The sequence below is a fragment of the Gavia stellata genome, chromosome 3 (assembly GCF_030936135.1).
Source record: "Gavia stellata isolate bGavSte3 chromosome 3, bGavSte3.hap2, whole genome shotgun sequence".
In the NCBI taxonomy this organism is placed as follows: domain Eukaryota; kingdom Metazoa; phylum Chordata; class Aves; order Gaviiformes; family Gaviidae; genus Gavia; species Gavia stellata.
Window position 1 is genome coordinate 103266896 of NC_082596.1, and position 17626 is coordinate 103284521.

General features: G+C 38.6%; 1 protein-coding gene across 2 annotated transcripts in view; it reads left to right on the forward strand.

Annotated features, from left to right (window-relative positions):
* RECK (reversion inducing cysteine rich protein with kazal motifs) overlaps positions 1-17626 on the forward strand; it is a 74096-nt gene that overhangs the window by 53415 nt on the left and 3055 nt on the right. For both annotated transcript variants that reach the window (XM_059836192.1, XM_059836193.1), the window contains 6 exons: positions 6311-6433; positions 6949-7120; positions 9204-9396; positions 11272-11482; positions 13219-13292; positions 16710-16865. In XM_059836192.1, the coding sequence (XP_059692175.1) occupies positions 6311-6433; positions 6949-7120; positions 9204-9396; positions 11272-11482; positions 13219-13292; positions 16710-16865 (929 nt within the window). The remainder of the gene's footprint in view (positions 1-6310; positions 6434-6948; positions 7121-9203; positions 9397-11271; positions 11483-13218; positions 13293-16709; positions 16866-17626) is intronic.

The following is a 17626-nucleotide window of genomic DNA, read 5'->3' on the forward strand; positions in this document are numbered from 1 at the left end:
CTTCCATGGACTTAAAATATGGGTTAAAAAAAAGTCAGAAACTTTTATCATGAGCTGTAACCTCTGGCAGGAAGTTCCACATATAAAGATATGTGTGCCTAAAAACCCTCCTCTTTTTTTTTTTTTTTGGTGGGGGTTTGCAAGGGATTTCTTTTCATTTGAGCCTTGGTAGTTGGTTTCATCTGGTTCCTCTTAGTTCATGAGATTCATCCTAATTCTTGTATTGAAAAAGCTTATGAATGATTGTTGCCTATATGCCTCCTCTGTCAGTCCTCTGTCATATTCCCCTCAGCTTTCTGGGTTTTTTTCCAAGCCAGTTCCTATTCTAGATAATCATTCCTTATATGAAAACAGTTGTATACTTTTTGATCGTATTTATTGCCCTGCTGTGTACCTTTTTCTAGTTCTTACATTTGCTTTTGAAATGAGAACTGAAACCTCATGCACCACGCACAATCAAGTGCCCAATCAAGTGTATGTAATAGCAAAATTATGTTCCTTTCATAATTATTCTTGAACATTATCTTTTTTTGGCTACTAATTCTGTTGAGGTCATGCTTTCACAGAGCAGCCTATTGTAACACTGTGGTCCAGTTCTTAAGTGGAAATGGTCAGCTCACAGCTCGTTGTGTGAATTGTAGAGAATCACTTTATATTCAGTACAATTAATTTCCTCTGCTATATCCTTTCCTAGTTGCTCAGTGTGGTGAGATTTTCTTGCAGTTCTTTATTCTTTGGTCCTTTGTACCTTAATGTTACTGATAGACTTTGTCATGTAAATACTTGTGGTTTGTTTTTTGGATCACGTATAAATATGTTGAACAGAACAGCCACTGCATAGATCATGGAGACTCCTCCAGTGACCTCCCTTCATTGTCCATTTATTCTGTTTCACAGTTATTTATCCATGTGAGCGCTTTTTTTCTCTCTACTTTTTTTTCTTGAAAGCCTATGTTAAAGACCTATTAAATGTCTGTTGAGTGTTGAATTGTATCAACCTGATTTTCTGTTGTCCACATGCTTATTGACTCCTTTAGATAATCCTAAAAGATTTGTTTTGTGACTTGCACAAAAACTATGATTCCTTCCCCCGATGTATCATATTTAGGTGTGTGTCCACTGATGCAAACTTTTATACTTTTACCACGTTTGCATTGGACAAAATTAAGTTTACTTATCTCTATTATCCACAGAACCCTTTTAAAAAAGGTGAATATATTTTAGCCATTTGCATTGGTATCCAAACCCTGGGGAAGTTTAAAGCAAGAGGTTATAAATAAGTTTGCTTATATTAGCAGGTATTTCATACCCGAGTTCATTTTGAGTTTTTTGGTGAACGTTTCTGGTCTTGCATAGTCATTAGCATTTCACAGAATCATTAAGGTTGGAAAAGATCTGTAAGACCATCAAGTCCAACCATCAACCCAACACCGCCATGCCCATTAAACCATGTCCCGCAGTGCCATGTCCACACATTCCTTGCACACCTCCAGGGATGGTGACTCCACCACCTCCCTGGGCAGCCTCTTCCAGTGTCTCACCACTCTCTCAGGAAAGAACTTTTTCCTAATATCCAGTCTGAAACCTCCCCTGGCGCAACTTGAGGCCATTTCCTCTTGTCCTGTCACTAGTCACTTGGGAGAAGAGAGCAACACCCACCTCACCACAACCCCCTTTCAGGCAGTTGTAGAGAGCGATGAGGTCTCCCCTCAGCCTCCTCTTCTCCAGACTGAACAACCCCAGCTCCCTCAGCCGCTCCTCACAAGACTTGTGCTCCAGACCCCTCACCAGCTTCGTCGCCCTTCTCTGGACACGCTCCAGCACCTCAATGTCCTTCTTGTAGTGAGGGGCCCAAAACTGAACACAGCATTCGAGGTGCAGCCTCACCAGTGCCGAGTACAGGGGCACGATCCCCTCCCTACTCCTGCTGCCCACACCATTTCTGATACAGGCCAGGATGCCGTTGGCCTTCTTGGCCACCTGGGCACACTGCTGGCTCATCTTCAGCCGGCTGTCGATCGACACCCCCAGGTCCTTTTCTGCTGGGCAGCTTTCCAGCCACTCGTCCCCAAGCCTGGAGCGTTGCATGGGGTTGTTGTGACCCAAGTGTAGGACTCAACACTTGGCTTGTCCAAGACCCGGCATTTGTCTGTCCAAGAGCTGCTTCTGAGGTAGGTTCTCGAATACATTGCCTGTGAAGAAGGTACTCAGCTTAGACTTGTAACAACTTCTGCAGGGAACAGGGATGCAAGAAAATTCCTTTTTTTTTGTTGTTGTTGTTGACTTATCTTCCGAGTGGTTCTTCTGTGTATTGATCAGGTGTTCACTGTGTGCCCCTGCCTCCTACCACAAACCTAGCTGTAGGTGTAAAAGTCACATAAAACTAGTTTTATCAAAATAGTTGTTGATGTCTGAATTTAGCAGTGAACAAAACCGGTAATCACTGGATGTGTTCCCAATAGGCAGAAGATACAGAGGCGCGCGCACACACATATACACGCGCTGCTAACATGGCCAGCCACACTGATAAACACCGACAGAAATTAGTGCCCTTACTGGCACCTGCATAAACACACGTAGCGTTAACACAAACATGAACAGCACACGTGGCCCAAACCTGTTCCTGTTCTGCTGCTGATTGGAAATGAAGCCCGCTAATGAAATATATGCACGCAGAACAGCGTTCTGCCTGGTAGCAGGCCCTAGATGCCCAGTTTCTCCGCTAGCCGCCCCCCAGACACCAGTCTCCCAGAGCTGGTGGCATCTGGACCCGTGAGCTCCTACGGTTTGTGTTTCCACTCCAGTGGCTGGCACGCAGACCTTGTATCCTGCTTATTTATTTGTCCAGCTTAAAGCTTGTTAGCATTCACGTACACATTCAGAGGAGGAAGCACACGCATAAAGAGGGTAAAAACAGGATTGAATAAAAATATAGGATAGATTGTGGGGATCAAGTGTAGGTTCAGTCAGAGAAGTGTACTGACCAGCCACCTGTCTACGCTCAACCGTTCCCTTTTTGGCCTTTTCCCTCTGCTTTCCCACACATCTTCCATCTTAATTCCTCCTTTTTCTCATCTTTAGTCCTTCCACTAACCATCTCCTAGTAAGTTTTGCACAATCCCCAAATTCTCTTCCCTTGGCATTGCAAAATAAATCTGCCACCCCTTTAGGCAATGACGCCGGTTTAGTCTGCATGGCATTCTGGAGAGGGAGTTTCTTTTACTGAGTGCTGTTGGTAGGTTTCACACCAAGGACAATGGTTTAAAACAAGCGTTTAAAAGACTGTTCTGCTAATGTGTACAAACATGTTAGAAATACATACCTGTCCTAGACTGTCCTCTGCACTTGGGTTTCTTTGAAGCCTTTATAGCCTGCAGTGAAGCACCACAAGGCAGCCTATGCATTTCAGAAAAAAAAAACGAACTAAATTTTTTAATGAAATGAATATTAAATAAGAATTATAGTTTAACATATTAATCAATGGGGCTAACATATGCTTAAAAACAGGTAGGTGGATACATTATGATGACAAAGACCTATTGAACACTGCTTCTTTAAAGTCTTCCTCAGCATTGTGGGTCTAGACCTCATGCTGATTTCCTTCTGCCAGGTAACTGTAAGAGGAACAGCTTTTTATTTTAACAATCAAAGAATGCTAACTATCTCTTTCTTGACTTAGGTTTAAATTAGTAATTTTCTAAAATACCTTTACTGTTACTGTTCGGAGATTAAATTGGCATGGGTGACCAGCGTTACTTGGGTTCTACCTAATCTGATAGTCAAAGCAGTTGAAAGAGATTTGACAAATGATGCTTGTTAAAAGACAATTTATTTTCAGATTTATTCATTGCTTGAGAGCTTTAAAGGTGTATTTTTGTCATGCAAACTGGCACTGTGCTCTTTGAAAAAGGAAACAAAATCAAAAGCTCCTACTACAATAGGGAAAATCTTACAAAATGTCTTGAATATAAAATGGAGCCTGCTGAGCTGGAACCCGACTGAAGCCAATGTCTTTGAATCCGTCGGCAAGCAAGAGCTTTTCTGCTAGTGAACAGTTACGTATTTCAGCACTGGACATTGTTTAGTGTCTGTAAATCAGCCCTGAGTCACTTTTTTTACCAGGAAAAGAAAGAGTTATTTTCACATTAAGTAAATCTTAAGAAGCAAGGCACTTGTGGTTACATGTCACAAACATAATTTTCTGATTGTGAACCAAATCCTGAAATCATGAAAGAGTAGGTAATTGGGATATTTCTTTTTCTTAAAAGATACCAAGCAGATCTAAATAATCAGTTGTACAATTGATTGACTTTTCATCATTCAGGATGAATGATGAAAAGTCTGCCTGTAATGTTCTGCGCATTTACAGCTTGTAATGTTTTTTGTTGTTGTTGTTGTTAGTCCAAAGAGGATAAGTCAGCCAAACACACTTAAAAATTATTTTGTATTGCCAAGTTGGTACTATTGGTTCATGGAAGCAGAACACTGAAAACATCTTAGCCTTAACGCTATATTTGATGGGCAGTTATAGAAAGTATCTGGTGAAAGTAGATGCATTTAAAATTTAGTCATTAGCGGATATATTATTTAAATGGAGACTGAAAGCATTTATGGACCATTCTGTCCAAAGAAACTTGCACTTTTTCAGATTATTGGTGAAAATCATCACCAAAATGTCTGAAGTTCGTATTTGTGTTTTATGTTTGCACAGTGTACAGCTGTCACTCGCTGTGGTAACTGTAACAATAATACATGTAGGTGGTACGTATTCGGTAATCAGTAAGTGCTGTCCATTAAAAAAAAACCAACAACAAACCCAAACAAACCACCACAAAACCAAAACCAGCTTCCTCTCTTTTGGCATAATTACTCATTAAGTGTGTGTGGTGATTAAGACTGGAGGTATTATCCAATAAAAAATAAAAATTACTAAATTCCAAATTTGTTAGATGATGAATTGAAAAGAAATAATGAAAAATTTACGGTCACCATATGAACTTGTAGTTACTGTATTTTATTGGTTTATATGTCAGTTGCAAACAGCTAGGGTTTAGTCATAAAATCTGAACTGTTTTTTACAACCATTCTCTAGAAACCAAACAACCCTGAATGCTTTATCTGATGGTGGGGGGTTTGTGTTGTGAACTGACTCCAGTTACGAAATGACTACTGATGAAGAGGACAGTTTGCCGTGTGCATTCTCTGATAGTGAATGCCAGTAGTTTTGCCAAGTAGTTTGCCAAGTCAGTCTTTACTCGGAAGAATCACCCAAGAGATCCTGTGTTTGGCATTACCTTCAAATCTTGGGAAGTTTTCTTCTTCCCTGCTGACAAATTCCTTCTTCCTTGGGTAGCGCTGTGGTTTAAAGAGAGTTTTTTGCGCTACAGAGGCTTTCTCTTCCATCCCTTCTTGTTCTGCCGTCATTTGTCTAGGAGTACCTCTTCCAAATTGCTCAAACGTTGAGGATTTTCCTTGTGCCCCGTAGTATTTTTCAAAAATTCTAATCCTTGATCTCAACCCTTTTGAAAAGAGATTAGAAACAATTGCTTTATTTTGTAAGGCACAGCTACTCTTATGTTTTCCTGAAGAACTGTGTATTTGCTGGTAGTCTTTAATAACCGACCTGGTCCTGGATAGATTGGCTGTTACCAACATGAATTGATTTTACGTAAAGCATACAACATGGTGAAGGGCAGTCATATGGACAGTTCACAAAACCAAACTGGACTTGCTAAATTGAAGAAAAATTCCCAAAGTTTGCAGTGTGATTCTTAGATTCAGGTGTGAAAAAGTTATGGACTTGTAAAATGCAAAAATTAGGCAATTTGGAGTTTTGCATTGTGTATGAGACTATGGCTGGCGGTGTAGCAGTCTTACGTATAATTAATTTAGGAGAAGAACGGATCTTTAGAAAAGCTTTACCTTTAAAAATATGGAGCTTGCTAACCGGAATTTGTAGAAGTACTATGTACTATGCCACCACTTCTTCTGAGCGTATTTCTTTTTGCAGCTTTAAATTGTTCTAAAAAGGAAACCTAACTTATACAGGCTTTGAAAGGATAAAGTGCTTGCTTCCTTGTTGAACTAATTAATCAAAAACACATCTGACCAGACTTCTTCTTTAAATGACTAAAACAAAATTTGAAATCTAACACAAGATAGAAATTTCTAGGGGAAAAGAAACTGAGTAAGGGAAATTACAGGAACAATTCATATTGAAAATGTAATATCTATGTAATACATATGAGTATATAGTCTTCTGGTATATTGCATTAATTGTATGCATTTACTTAATTTCTTTTATTTTAAGGCCATGGAACGTCCTTTAATATCGACTGTAATGTCTGTTCATGTTTTGCTGGAAACTTGATATGTTCTACACGTCAGTGTCTAACTGAGCATAGTTCAGAAGATGAACGTCGGAAGTTTACAGGTAACTTTCCAAACTATGGAAACTATAAGCTTAACACTCTTAAAGCAAGGATTAGCTTCTAAGTTCTTTCTGCAGTATTAGTGGAAAATACCTGATAATTTGTTATTAATACGTTCTTTTAACGATTTATTTTTCTCATGCCCAACCTGCATGTCAGGAAAAAAACATACCTTTTAAAAAAAAAATCAGTGCTGAAAAATAAAACCTCGGGTAATATGTAAAAATAGGTAGAGACAGGGTAATGCCACTGGGGACAAGAGATAAGGAGTTTGGGGAAAAAATGGAGAAAGCTGAGAAGAATTAGCAAGTATGCAGGGCACAGACTTCCCTTCCTATGACTTAAAAGTGCCTATTTGCTACAGCATTGCTAAATTACAGGAGGGGGGAAGAGGCTGAAGATATGGCACATCTCTGCATTTGCTGGAAGGCAAAGATATCTTAGTGACCCCTTGGGCGTCTTCTGTCATGGAAAATAAGCGTGCACCGAATTCCTGTTTTGTGTGTTGCTTTTACAGGTTTACCGTGTAACTGTGTAGATCAGTTTGTACCAGTATGTGGTCAAAATGGACGCACGTATCCAAGTGCATGTATAGCTCGTTGTGTTGGGCTCCAGGACAATCAATTTGAATTTGGATCATGCATTTCCAAGGATCCTTGTAACCCTAACCCTTGCAATAAAAATCAGAGGTAAAAGCAGAATATGTTTTTAAGCTTTTCTTTGGCACTGTCTACTTGTGAAGCAGATTTACTTTTTCTTTGAATGTGTTGTGTTTGTAGTAACATTCTACTTTTGGGGTACTCCAATCAAAATAACTGTTTGAAGTAGCTGCTTTTTATTTATCATAGTAATAGACTGTAATAACTGCCAATTCTTGGTTCTGTTTATGTAGTGTTATGTCATTTAAATCCATTATGTAGATCTCAGGTTTCGCAATAAAAGAGAACCGATGGATACTTTCAAAAACGGGAGAAGCAAATTTTGTTGAAACGGCAATAAGTGTCGTTTTACTACTTTGTTTCACACCTTCTTCTAGTAGTTAAAAAAAAAACCACACCTGAATTCAAGACTTGAATTCAGTCTTGCTTATTCAGTCAATAATCTCTGCTTTTTATCTCTAAAATAGGAAAATACCGATCACTCTGGAAGACTTGAGTTTCTCTTAATTAGATTGGTACCTTGTGAAAACCATGTCTGTACAATCTGTTTTTTCAATGTCAGAAAAAACAAAATCTGTATAGACAAACATATTAAAACAAAAATATGCTCTGTACTCGTGTCAGGAAAAAAGAAAATCTGACCTTTCTTACAGAAATCAAAGTCTGTGGCTCATAATACTGGTCTCTGTCTTCAATTTTCTCAGTGTTGTGCAATACTGCAGTCTCCTTTGAATTTGTACATTTTTCTGTTTTGAAAGAAAGCCACCGTAAGAAGTTGCGTAATACTTTGCTTTCATGAAAACTGATTATAGCAATTTTATTTTTTTCCTTTTTCTGCACTTTAAATGCCTTGATGCAGAAAACTGCAGAGAAAACACTGTAGTTTTGTAGCTGTAATATCCATTATGGCACTGAAAACTGGATTTTCAAAGCTGCGTTGTGGATATACACTTTTCACGTTTTGTATTTTTAATTTGGAAAGTATAGAGAGGTTTTTCACTTTTACAGAATAACCATTATGCTTAGAACTTCAGCTTGTAGTTTCAGTAAAGGACTGTATACAGTACATTTTTCTGGGTCAGTTTGATAATGTAGCGTGAAATAAACATGCTCATTTTAAAACTACTCCGAAGTGCTTAGAATCTATTTAAGATCTTACAGTCCACTTGTAAAGTGTTTATATCTCAGAATTTCTGAGTCTTCCGTAATATAAAAGGAAACTGTGTAATGCATAGGACGGCAGCACTCGGAGACAATAAGGATGTGTCATACGTAATCTGGTGGGAGCGTTGTTGTCATTTATAGAAGGAGGAGATTGTTAAAAAAGCCATTTGACCTTTCATCAGTCTATTCATCAAACTCCCTTGGCTGGCATTTCTCTAGCAGAGGGATGCCTTGCAGGCAAATATTTTGCGGGTAAGACCGTGGAAGGTAGATATTTAATATAAAGGGGAAAGAATTTCTGCTCTTTATTGTTCTTTACTTCTTGTCTGTGAAGGCTTGAGAGGGATGACGTGCCAAAAAAGGGAATTGTGTTAATACTCAATTTTTCCATTTGTTTGCAGTCATCCCCAAGATTGGATGTGATATAATATACTGAACCTACAAAGCTAGACTCCAATTAGATATTTGTAATTGAAACCCTATAATCTTGTAAGTCTTGTTTTCACTGCCTTCTCGAGGAAGGGTGAGGCTAGACCTCTGCAATATAATCTTTGCTCTTGCAGTTCATTGTTTTCATGTTTTCTCTAGTTGTCCTGAAATATGCATTTACAAAATGAAGCTTGGGAGTAGGTAAGAAGTTTATCCAAGCCTTTTTCAAAAATCCATTGAAAAGTACTTGGTAAAAGATCAATTTTAGTGGAAACTGTGGTTGTGTTCACATACATTGACTAACCGTGGTGTGAACCGGTTTCAGGTTTGTGATGAGACCTGAAGTTGGCTCTTCAGAACGTTTTCTGACATGTATTTCCTGCAGCTCTGCTGAACCATAGTTGCCTCTAAAGCACTGGAAAAAGATTTCACTGAAAATATTTTCCCTGAATATTTTGAGACTTATATAAAAAAAAAAACCTCCTATGACATGATATGAAATTATTATTACTTTATGCAGGTGCATACCAAAGAAACAAGTTTGCTTGACTAGTTTTGGAAAGTTCGCATGTAGCCAGCATGAATGTGTGCCAAGGCAGTTAAATTGTGACCAGACACGGGATCCTGTTTGTGACACAGACAATGTGGAATACAGTAACCTGTGTACTTTATACCAAAAAGGAAAAAGTTTAGCATACCGAGGACCATGCCAGGTAGGAAGTGATTCTAGCAATAAATATCAAATCTTCTTCGTTCTTTAATGTTCAACTTTGCAATATTCTGGGTTTTATAGCTTACAAAATGTTTTCATTGAAAGTAATCCTTTAAAAATGTAATTTCCACTAGTATAAAAAATACTCTCACGAAATTACATTCAGAATTCTGTCAAGTGTTTCTCTGCTTTACTTAACAGTTGTCTCACAACCAACCAAAAGCTTTACTTAGAGTTTTATCCCCAAGATAGCCTGATGTTTATATTAAGTCTTCCTATATTTTTCACTATTAAAGCTTGCAGTGAGGTATGTTTGCAGTAATTAGTACAGTTCCTTGGTTAGTTAAATGCTAGTTTTCACCAATTTGAACTTGTTTTAAATAAAAATTAATGCCCGGTCATAGGAAGTCTTTAGCGTTTTGTGTGATTGTGCCCCAGGTTTACCAAGTTCATTGTTCAGGATGAACAAAACCTAAGTTTAGGCAGTCTAATATTTTCTTTAGTTAGTCTGGATTGGATTAGTCTTCATATTAATCCCTGAGAAGGATTAGGATTAGGTTTAGTTCTTCCATCCCACCGCTCCCTACAGTGTTGGTAGACAAGCTATTTCTATCGCTTTACAAGGAAAGTCAGGAGCTTCTCTTTTCAAAGTTGCTGGCTTTACCGTTGATAGGCTGTTCATCTCCAGGTTTTTCTCAAATGATGATGATTAATTTGAGACCTTCTCTTGGTCTCAACTGATGGGTATTCTTAGAAGTACAGACTATTTTTTCAGGGTTTTTCTGTATTGTAAATGCAATTGCTCTTTTAACCCACTTTTAGTTTCTGCCTTTCTGTCTTTATACCTTCTTTTTCTTGCCCTTTTTCAGCAACCTCGTTAAGTACAGATAATTCTTCTCATTGCACATCAGATATCTCATGAGATACTCAGAGAATGTTCAGCCCTTGAACAGTAAGAATCGAAGGAATATTGCATGGCTCTTATTCTTCTCCAGCAGTTCTATGTCTAGTTGTATCCATGTTCACCAAGTCTTTGACACTGGTAGCTTTAAGTTTTCACTCTTCCTTTTATAGGGAAGATGACCGCAAGATATGAAACTATTTGGGGTGCTCACATTTACTTGTCCTCTATCTGTTTTGTTGTTAGCTTAGGTGTGTAACACAGAAACTGTAACTGTCTTGCTATTTTAGAGGATATACAGTGATCATGTAGCTATGGTGACTTACTTGAATCATTTATGTTGGAAAAGACCTTTAAGACCATCAAGTCCAACCACAAACCTAACACCGCCAAGTCCACCACTAAACCGTGTCCCTAAGTGCCACGTCTACATGTCTTTTAAATACCTCCAGGGACAGTGACTCAACATGCGCACACGCACTAAATTTTAAGAACACAAAACCACACTGAGATAGATGAATGAATGAATAAATAATAAGTCGTTAAAATATTAATCAATAAATACTACACTGGCAAATATCTAATTAATTAATTTTAATAAAATAACACTTTTATTACATAATAAAATTATAATAATCTTTAAATAATTTTATAAGTTAATTTAAATGACATGGTTGTTTTTTGTAAGCATTAGCACAGAACAGAAATTGTTGTTTCCCAAAACACGTCTTATTGTACATTTCCCAGGTTCCAAGTTACATTTTTCTGTCACCTTCTTTAAGTACTTATTCCTTGCATTTATTACCCATTCATAAAATGGCAGGTTACTTACTCTAGATTTCCTACTTTTTTGAATGTTTAACAATATTATCAGCGAATTCCCATTAACTTTGGTTTCCCTAATGTTAAAACTACTCTCAAGTTTTGTCTGTAGCATGAATAAATTGATCTTTGAAACATTTCTATGTGTTTCAGCCATTTTGCAAATCGGTGGAACCTGTATGCGGACATAACGGGGAAACCTACAGCAGCGTCTGTGCCGCCTATTCTGACCGCGTGGCTGTTGACTATTATGGACACTGCCAGGCTGTGGGGGTTCTCTCAGACTACGGTTTTCATACTGAGTGTGCCTTTGTTAAATGTCCCCAGCTTTCTGCTACTGGCTGCAAACCAGTTATTGCCCCAGGTATGTGAATTTGTTGCTGAAGTTTACTGCAGGTAGGAGAGAGGCTCCAGGCTATGTGTATAAATAGGTGTATATTTGGAACAAAACTTCGGCTTTAAAGTATTGTCTTCCATAATGTCTTTGAGACATCTAAGAGAAAGGATCACAGAATCACTAAGGTTGGAAAAGACCTGTAAGATCACCAAGTCCAACCACCAACCCAACCCCACCATGCCCACTAAACCATGTCCCACAGTGCCACGTCCACACGTTCCTTGAACACCTCCAGGGATGGTGACTCCACCACCTCCCTGGGCAGCCTCTTCCAGTGCTTCACCGCTCTCTCAGGAAAGACATTTTTCCTATTATCCAGCCTGAACCTCCCCTGGTGCAACTTGAGGCCATTTCCTCGTGTCCTGTCGCTTGTCGCTGGGGAGAAGAGACCAACACCCACCTCACCACAACCCCCTTTCAGGTAGTGGTAGAGAGCGATAAGGTCTCCCCTCAGCCTCCTTTTCCGCAGGCTGAACAACCCCAGTTCCCCAGGATGAAGGAGACATTTTTACTTAGGGCTAGAACAAGCCAGTATCAGGACTCAGACGAGTAATTCCGAGGTGGAAAGGCCTTGGCTTTAGGAATCACGCTCCTTCAGTCTTTAGAAACTTGCTGCTGTCCCCATAGGACTGGTTTGGGAGAAACGAATGAGGTCTGTGGTGTCGAGGGTAGAATGTCACTGGGAATCAGACGAGTAACTTTTCGGAAGTGGCAGCACAGATACCACACTGGAATGCCAAACTATCGTCAGAGTTCCCAGAAGAACAAAGATTATATTTAATTAGAAGACAGAGTAAGATACCATATGTGTTTACAGTACTGTGAAAGAGGAAGACAGTAGGAATAGTTTTGCAGTTGTGCTGTTTTGAACTGTTTTTTTCATTGTTTTCACAAATACTTCCTTTATGAAAGTCAGGAACTAATCATGGGTAATACACAGAGCAAGGAAAGCTCAGTTTTTAAAAAGAGGCAGTTTTATGCATTTTTCTCATTCATTGGTTTGAAAAAGGGTCTTTGTGCTTTGGTATTACATCTAATATTGTAAAAGTCACTCTGTGAATGTGAATTATATATAAAAGTTGGGGGGGTGAATTAGATATACAGTCATGGGCAGAATGTTGAAATATTAGCTCTTTGGTTTCTGAGATAAAGAGGAGAAACACCAGGAGAAATATGACATGCTTCTGTGTTAAACACAAATGTGTCAGACAAGTCCTTTTCCCCCGCTTATTATATAAAGATTCTAAGTTCTAACATGGTATAACTGCATAAATTAATGTTTGCAGTGTGCGTAATTGCTTCTGTCATGTCCTAGCTATTTCAGCTCTTGAAATGCAATCATTTCTGTAGTTGCATATGCACTCATCCATACAAAACCTTGGCCTGTAGTACACAAAGTGCCTGTGGTTTTTAGCTTACAGTAATGTTATCATCTTGAAACAGATTAAAATTCATCTTGCTGCTTCATCTTGGTGGTAGTAAATGTGTGTTGAAAGGGGACTACCTTTGCATTATAAATGTTTTCAACATTAAAAAACCATAGAAATTGTGCAATTCTGCTATCAAATTGAAAGATTTACTTTGCTTTGGTAGTTTTGCTCTTTTCATTCTCAGTTAAAGTTCAATTTTTGACCTCTGCTCACTTAAAAGTGAAAAGACTATTTGCTTTGATTTCTGAGATTTATTTTCTTTTATTCACATAGGCGCCTGCTGTCCACTATGTGCTGGAATGCTGAGAATCTTGTATGACAAAGACAAGCTGGATACTTTTGCAAGGGTAAACAGTTTAATCATGCCTTATATTAAATGGTATATGAAAAAGTCGAGTTACTGTACACTCCCTCCTGAAAAGTTAACACATTATAAAATCAATTATTTTCCAGTAGATAGTGTGTGATTTGATTCTTTTTTTCTTTCTACTTTCCTTTATTTCTTAATATCAGGCATAGAAATGTAATTACAGTGCAAAGCAAAACAGGATTAGAGTAGGCACAAGCAAACACATTCAGGTTTGCAGTTTAAATGACTTGTAGTAGTAAAGACAAATGATACGGAACTGCATCTGTCTCATGGTAGTAATACAGTGCGTATTTGTTATTTATGGCCTTTTTGTTAAGATTATTCTGCTAGCTCACTATTTCCTAATGTAGGTAACTTAGTTCTGACATTGTCTTACGTTTAAATTGGATTGGTTTACACTCTTTGGGTTATCTAGCTAGTTGTCACTGATTTTGTTGCTCATCAGCTACAATGCTGGGGTTAAATTAAACATCTCTAAGTCAGACACCAGCGTCCTTCACTGCTGCTCTTTGAAAACCTCCAGTGTGAGATGGATATTCTGATGCTGATTGTCATCACTGAACACAACATACTAGGCCCAGACTCCCCGTGTGGTGTATAAAAGGATTGCACTTCATTGACCCCTGCTTTTATGCTTCAGTATACGGAACGGAGCAGAACGCTTGATTTTTGGCACGACATCACAACAAAATAGAGTAATATGACGATCACACCTAGTGAGGCAAAACAATTCACGTTTGCATCTGCACATGATTTTTATTTTTTTAAATATGAAGAAGAATTTCCCCAAAACAGTATAAAATTACATCAACCTATTTATATGTTTAGAAGTAGAAAGAATTAGCCATTATTGTAAAAACACAGAAAAATTTAGCTTGAACAGGACCCCTGGAGGGTCTAGTCCAACCCCCTGCTCAAAGCAAGGTTAACTCTGGTTAGATCAGCTTGGCCAGCTGAGTTTTTAAAACCTCCAGGAGTGGAGATTCCACAAGCTGAACACTGCTGGACTCTCTCCAGTTCATTGGTGTGGCCTGGGGAGGGAGGGGAGGCGTAAATAAAGGGGGATGATGACTTCTGCTGGCTCTGTTCTTGCTGTTGCAGCCCAGTCTGTGGTTGGCCTTCATCTCAAGGGTGTGCTGCTGATTGATGTTCTACTGATTTCCTCTCGGAGATCCTGGGTCTGTGTGTGCCATGGGTGTGCCTTGACCAATTTTGCTGAGTAACAATGTCTGTTAGGTCATGATCACATCCTGGAATGTCTTCCAGTTGTCATCTCTAATGGTACCAGGGACACAGTGACCACTGCAGCTTCTCAGTTCATACATTACAACATGTGGCTGTGAAGAAGAATTTTTAGTTTTAGTTAGAAGAAGGTTTTCTAGTTAAAGAAATTTATTGGACTCACTCAAGTAGTTATTCAAGTAGTTGGTGATAATTTAACTACTCTCCTCTAATCTACTAAGTACCCTAATACCTGGATTAGGGTACTTAGTAGTTGCTTTTTTTTCTTAGTTTTTCCCCTCTCTTTTTGCTTCCCTTTGTCACCAAAGTCTTGCTGACTTTCTCGTCTCTTGCTCACCTACCACCATAAAACACAGTCTTCAAGTTTTCAGAACTCATATATATAAATATATATATATATTTACATTTAAAACATGTCATCTCTCAAACATTGAAGTCAGCATTCTCTTAGCACATACTGGAAATTACAGAAGTTTGACTGAAGCTCTCTCCTTTGGAAACTTCAATCAGGGGTCATTCAGTAAGCCCCCAGAGATGATCTCTAACTGGTCACAGCCACCTGGAGACTGTGCATGGTGTGACACTACCCTGAGCATAGAGAGGTAGTAGCTCTGTGCCTTTGTTTCTCCAGTGTGAGTCAGAGGCCGGCTAATACCTCCTAATAATACAACAGAATATGCCCAACTGTGTATTTGAGTAGATTTGATCCTTTTGTCACCTACATGAAATTAATGTTAATAACATTGATCTCCTCTGATTCCATCAGTAAAACTATAGGATTGGTGTGCAGCTCTTGCTTTTGACAGTGTACGTATACATACAGTGTATACATCCATTCTACTGGAGATGGTTAAGTCTCAGATCAACGGAATCATTGCTAGAAACACTATCACACGCTTTAACCAACCCAAGAGGGCAAGGAGTAGTAATGTATGCCTATTGTAGTTCAGACGGGTGGTTCATGTGAGAAAAAACTGCTTCAGTTACTGAAGAGTACTATAAATCTGACTTTTTTTTTTCTCCCCTCACTCTGGCCTTTTTTGTAAAGGTAGCAGGAAACAAAAGTGAGCATCTACGCAGAGCAAAGAAACATTAGAGATGTGCTAAGATTCTAATCTAATCTACTACCTTTCTAATCCAAGACATGAAAATCCAAGTTTGGCACTATCAGTCATCCTTAAAGTATCCATGCTTCTGTTTTAAGACTGTTTGAACAGGATTTGCTGCTCAGTCAGCCCCCCCATTTTAATGGGGCTATAACAAGGAAATCCCTCAAAGATCTTTTAAAAGCAGTGTTGTGTGACACCTTGCAAATTTGATTCATGTAGTCTACCAGGATTTCCCAGATTTCCATTTGTTAAGGTCCTGTACCAGTGGTCTTAAAAGAAATGAAGGTACAGTAGGGTAATAAGGATGGATCTCTTGCAGCTAAAGCTAGAAAACGGAACACAACAGAATGACCAGAAGTTACAAGTGAAGTATTTGTGTTGGTGTCTATGCTGTCCAACACATCCAGAAGTGACCTGGAAAAAAGGTGAAAAACCTTTAAGGTGCGGCAGTCCTTAAACAGACTGAGCATCTACAATCAAATTATTGTTTGTCAGATACAGACAGCAGAACAGAGATAAGAATTTTAAGAGAAAAATATATTTACCTGGTAGTTATGTAGTGATTTTGAAATGTCACACGTTCCCATATATACAGACGTACATCTGTCTTCACATAGCCATAGATCTTCACTTCTGGTGGCTCTTGGAACAGGTTCTGCAATGGCAAAGGAGTGCCAGCTGGTAGGGCTGCTCTGCCTCTTGTTTCCCAGCACGGGAGTACAAGCCGCTGTAACAGATAACGATTTACATTATTTTGAGGTACATGATACATATAAACACTAACCATGAAGGTGGAGAACAACACATATCAAAACCATGGTTAATTTAAGAAGTAAAACATTTTTCCACTTCTTCCTTTCACTTTTTTATGGTTTTGGGGGGGTTGGTTTGGGTTGTTGGTTTTATTTGCTAGAGATTGGAACTGAGTAGTTTAATGGCTGAAACAAATTTTCTGGCATGACATAAAATTATTAAAACTGAAGAGGAGAAATGTGGTTTTCCATAATATCACATCATCCACAAAGTTCTTTGGTTTTTTCCAGGTAACAAACAAAAAGCCTATAACAGTACTTGACATACTTGAAAAAATCCGCCTGCATGTCTCAGTGCCACAGTGTGATGTGTTTGGATACTTGAGCATAGAATCTGAAATCGTGATTCTCATCATTCCTGTGGATCAGAACCCCAAACCATTGCAGGTAGACTATGTTATTATTTTGTTTACCCAGCATGGATTTACTTCATTTCTATATGAGTACACTTTACTATTTTCAATATAGCGGTTTTAAAATTGTGCCTTTTCCAGTGTACTGAGTACATGGGGATTTCTCTAGTGACTCAGATCTGAATAGCTAGTGTTATGGATGGTAAAAAGTGTCTCGAGAATCCCGCTCTTCTGGTAAGAGGCTTTTGAGTGTGGGTAATTAGAGGGGTGAGGTGAAGGAAGGCCAAGGATAAAGTAGTATGATTTTTGTTTTAAAATTAATAAATGCAGAACCCTCAACTTTCTATGGCTAAAATAACAGAAAATGTAAACTGATGAAAAGAAATAAATTACTGAATGACCTCTTAAATGAATATTAATTGTATATTAAACGCATACCTGCGTATGAAATGGTACTCCTTTGGCTCCGGTGTAATGGTTAAAAGTAGATTGAAGTATACGTGATCAGGCTGAAGCACATCACACATATTGGTATCATGTTAATACGCTGTGCGCGTCTTGATGTTAAGCAGTAGTTCATACTGAAGAGGATCTGTTGATACTATTCTGAGACCATCCTGGTTTTGATATTCCTTTCCACCTTATGGTAAAAAGTGCTGGGAGATCCCAAAATGCTATTACGACCTTAAAAAGGAAGTAACATTCCAATAAGCTGCCCGGCTTGCTGTGTCACAGCTAGTTCATGCTAGCAAACAAGAACCTGAAGCTCACAGTACTAAACTCTAAAGGTAAACC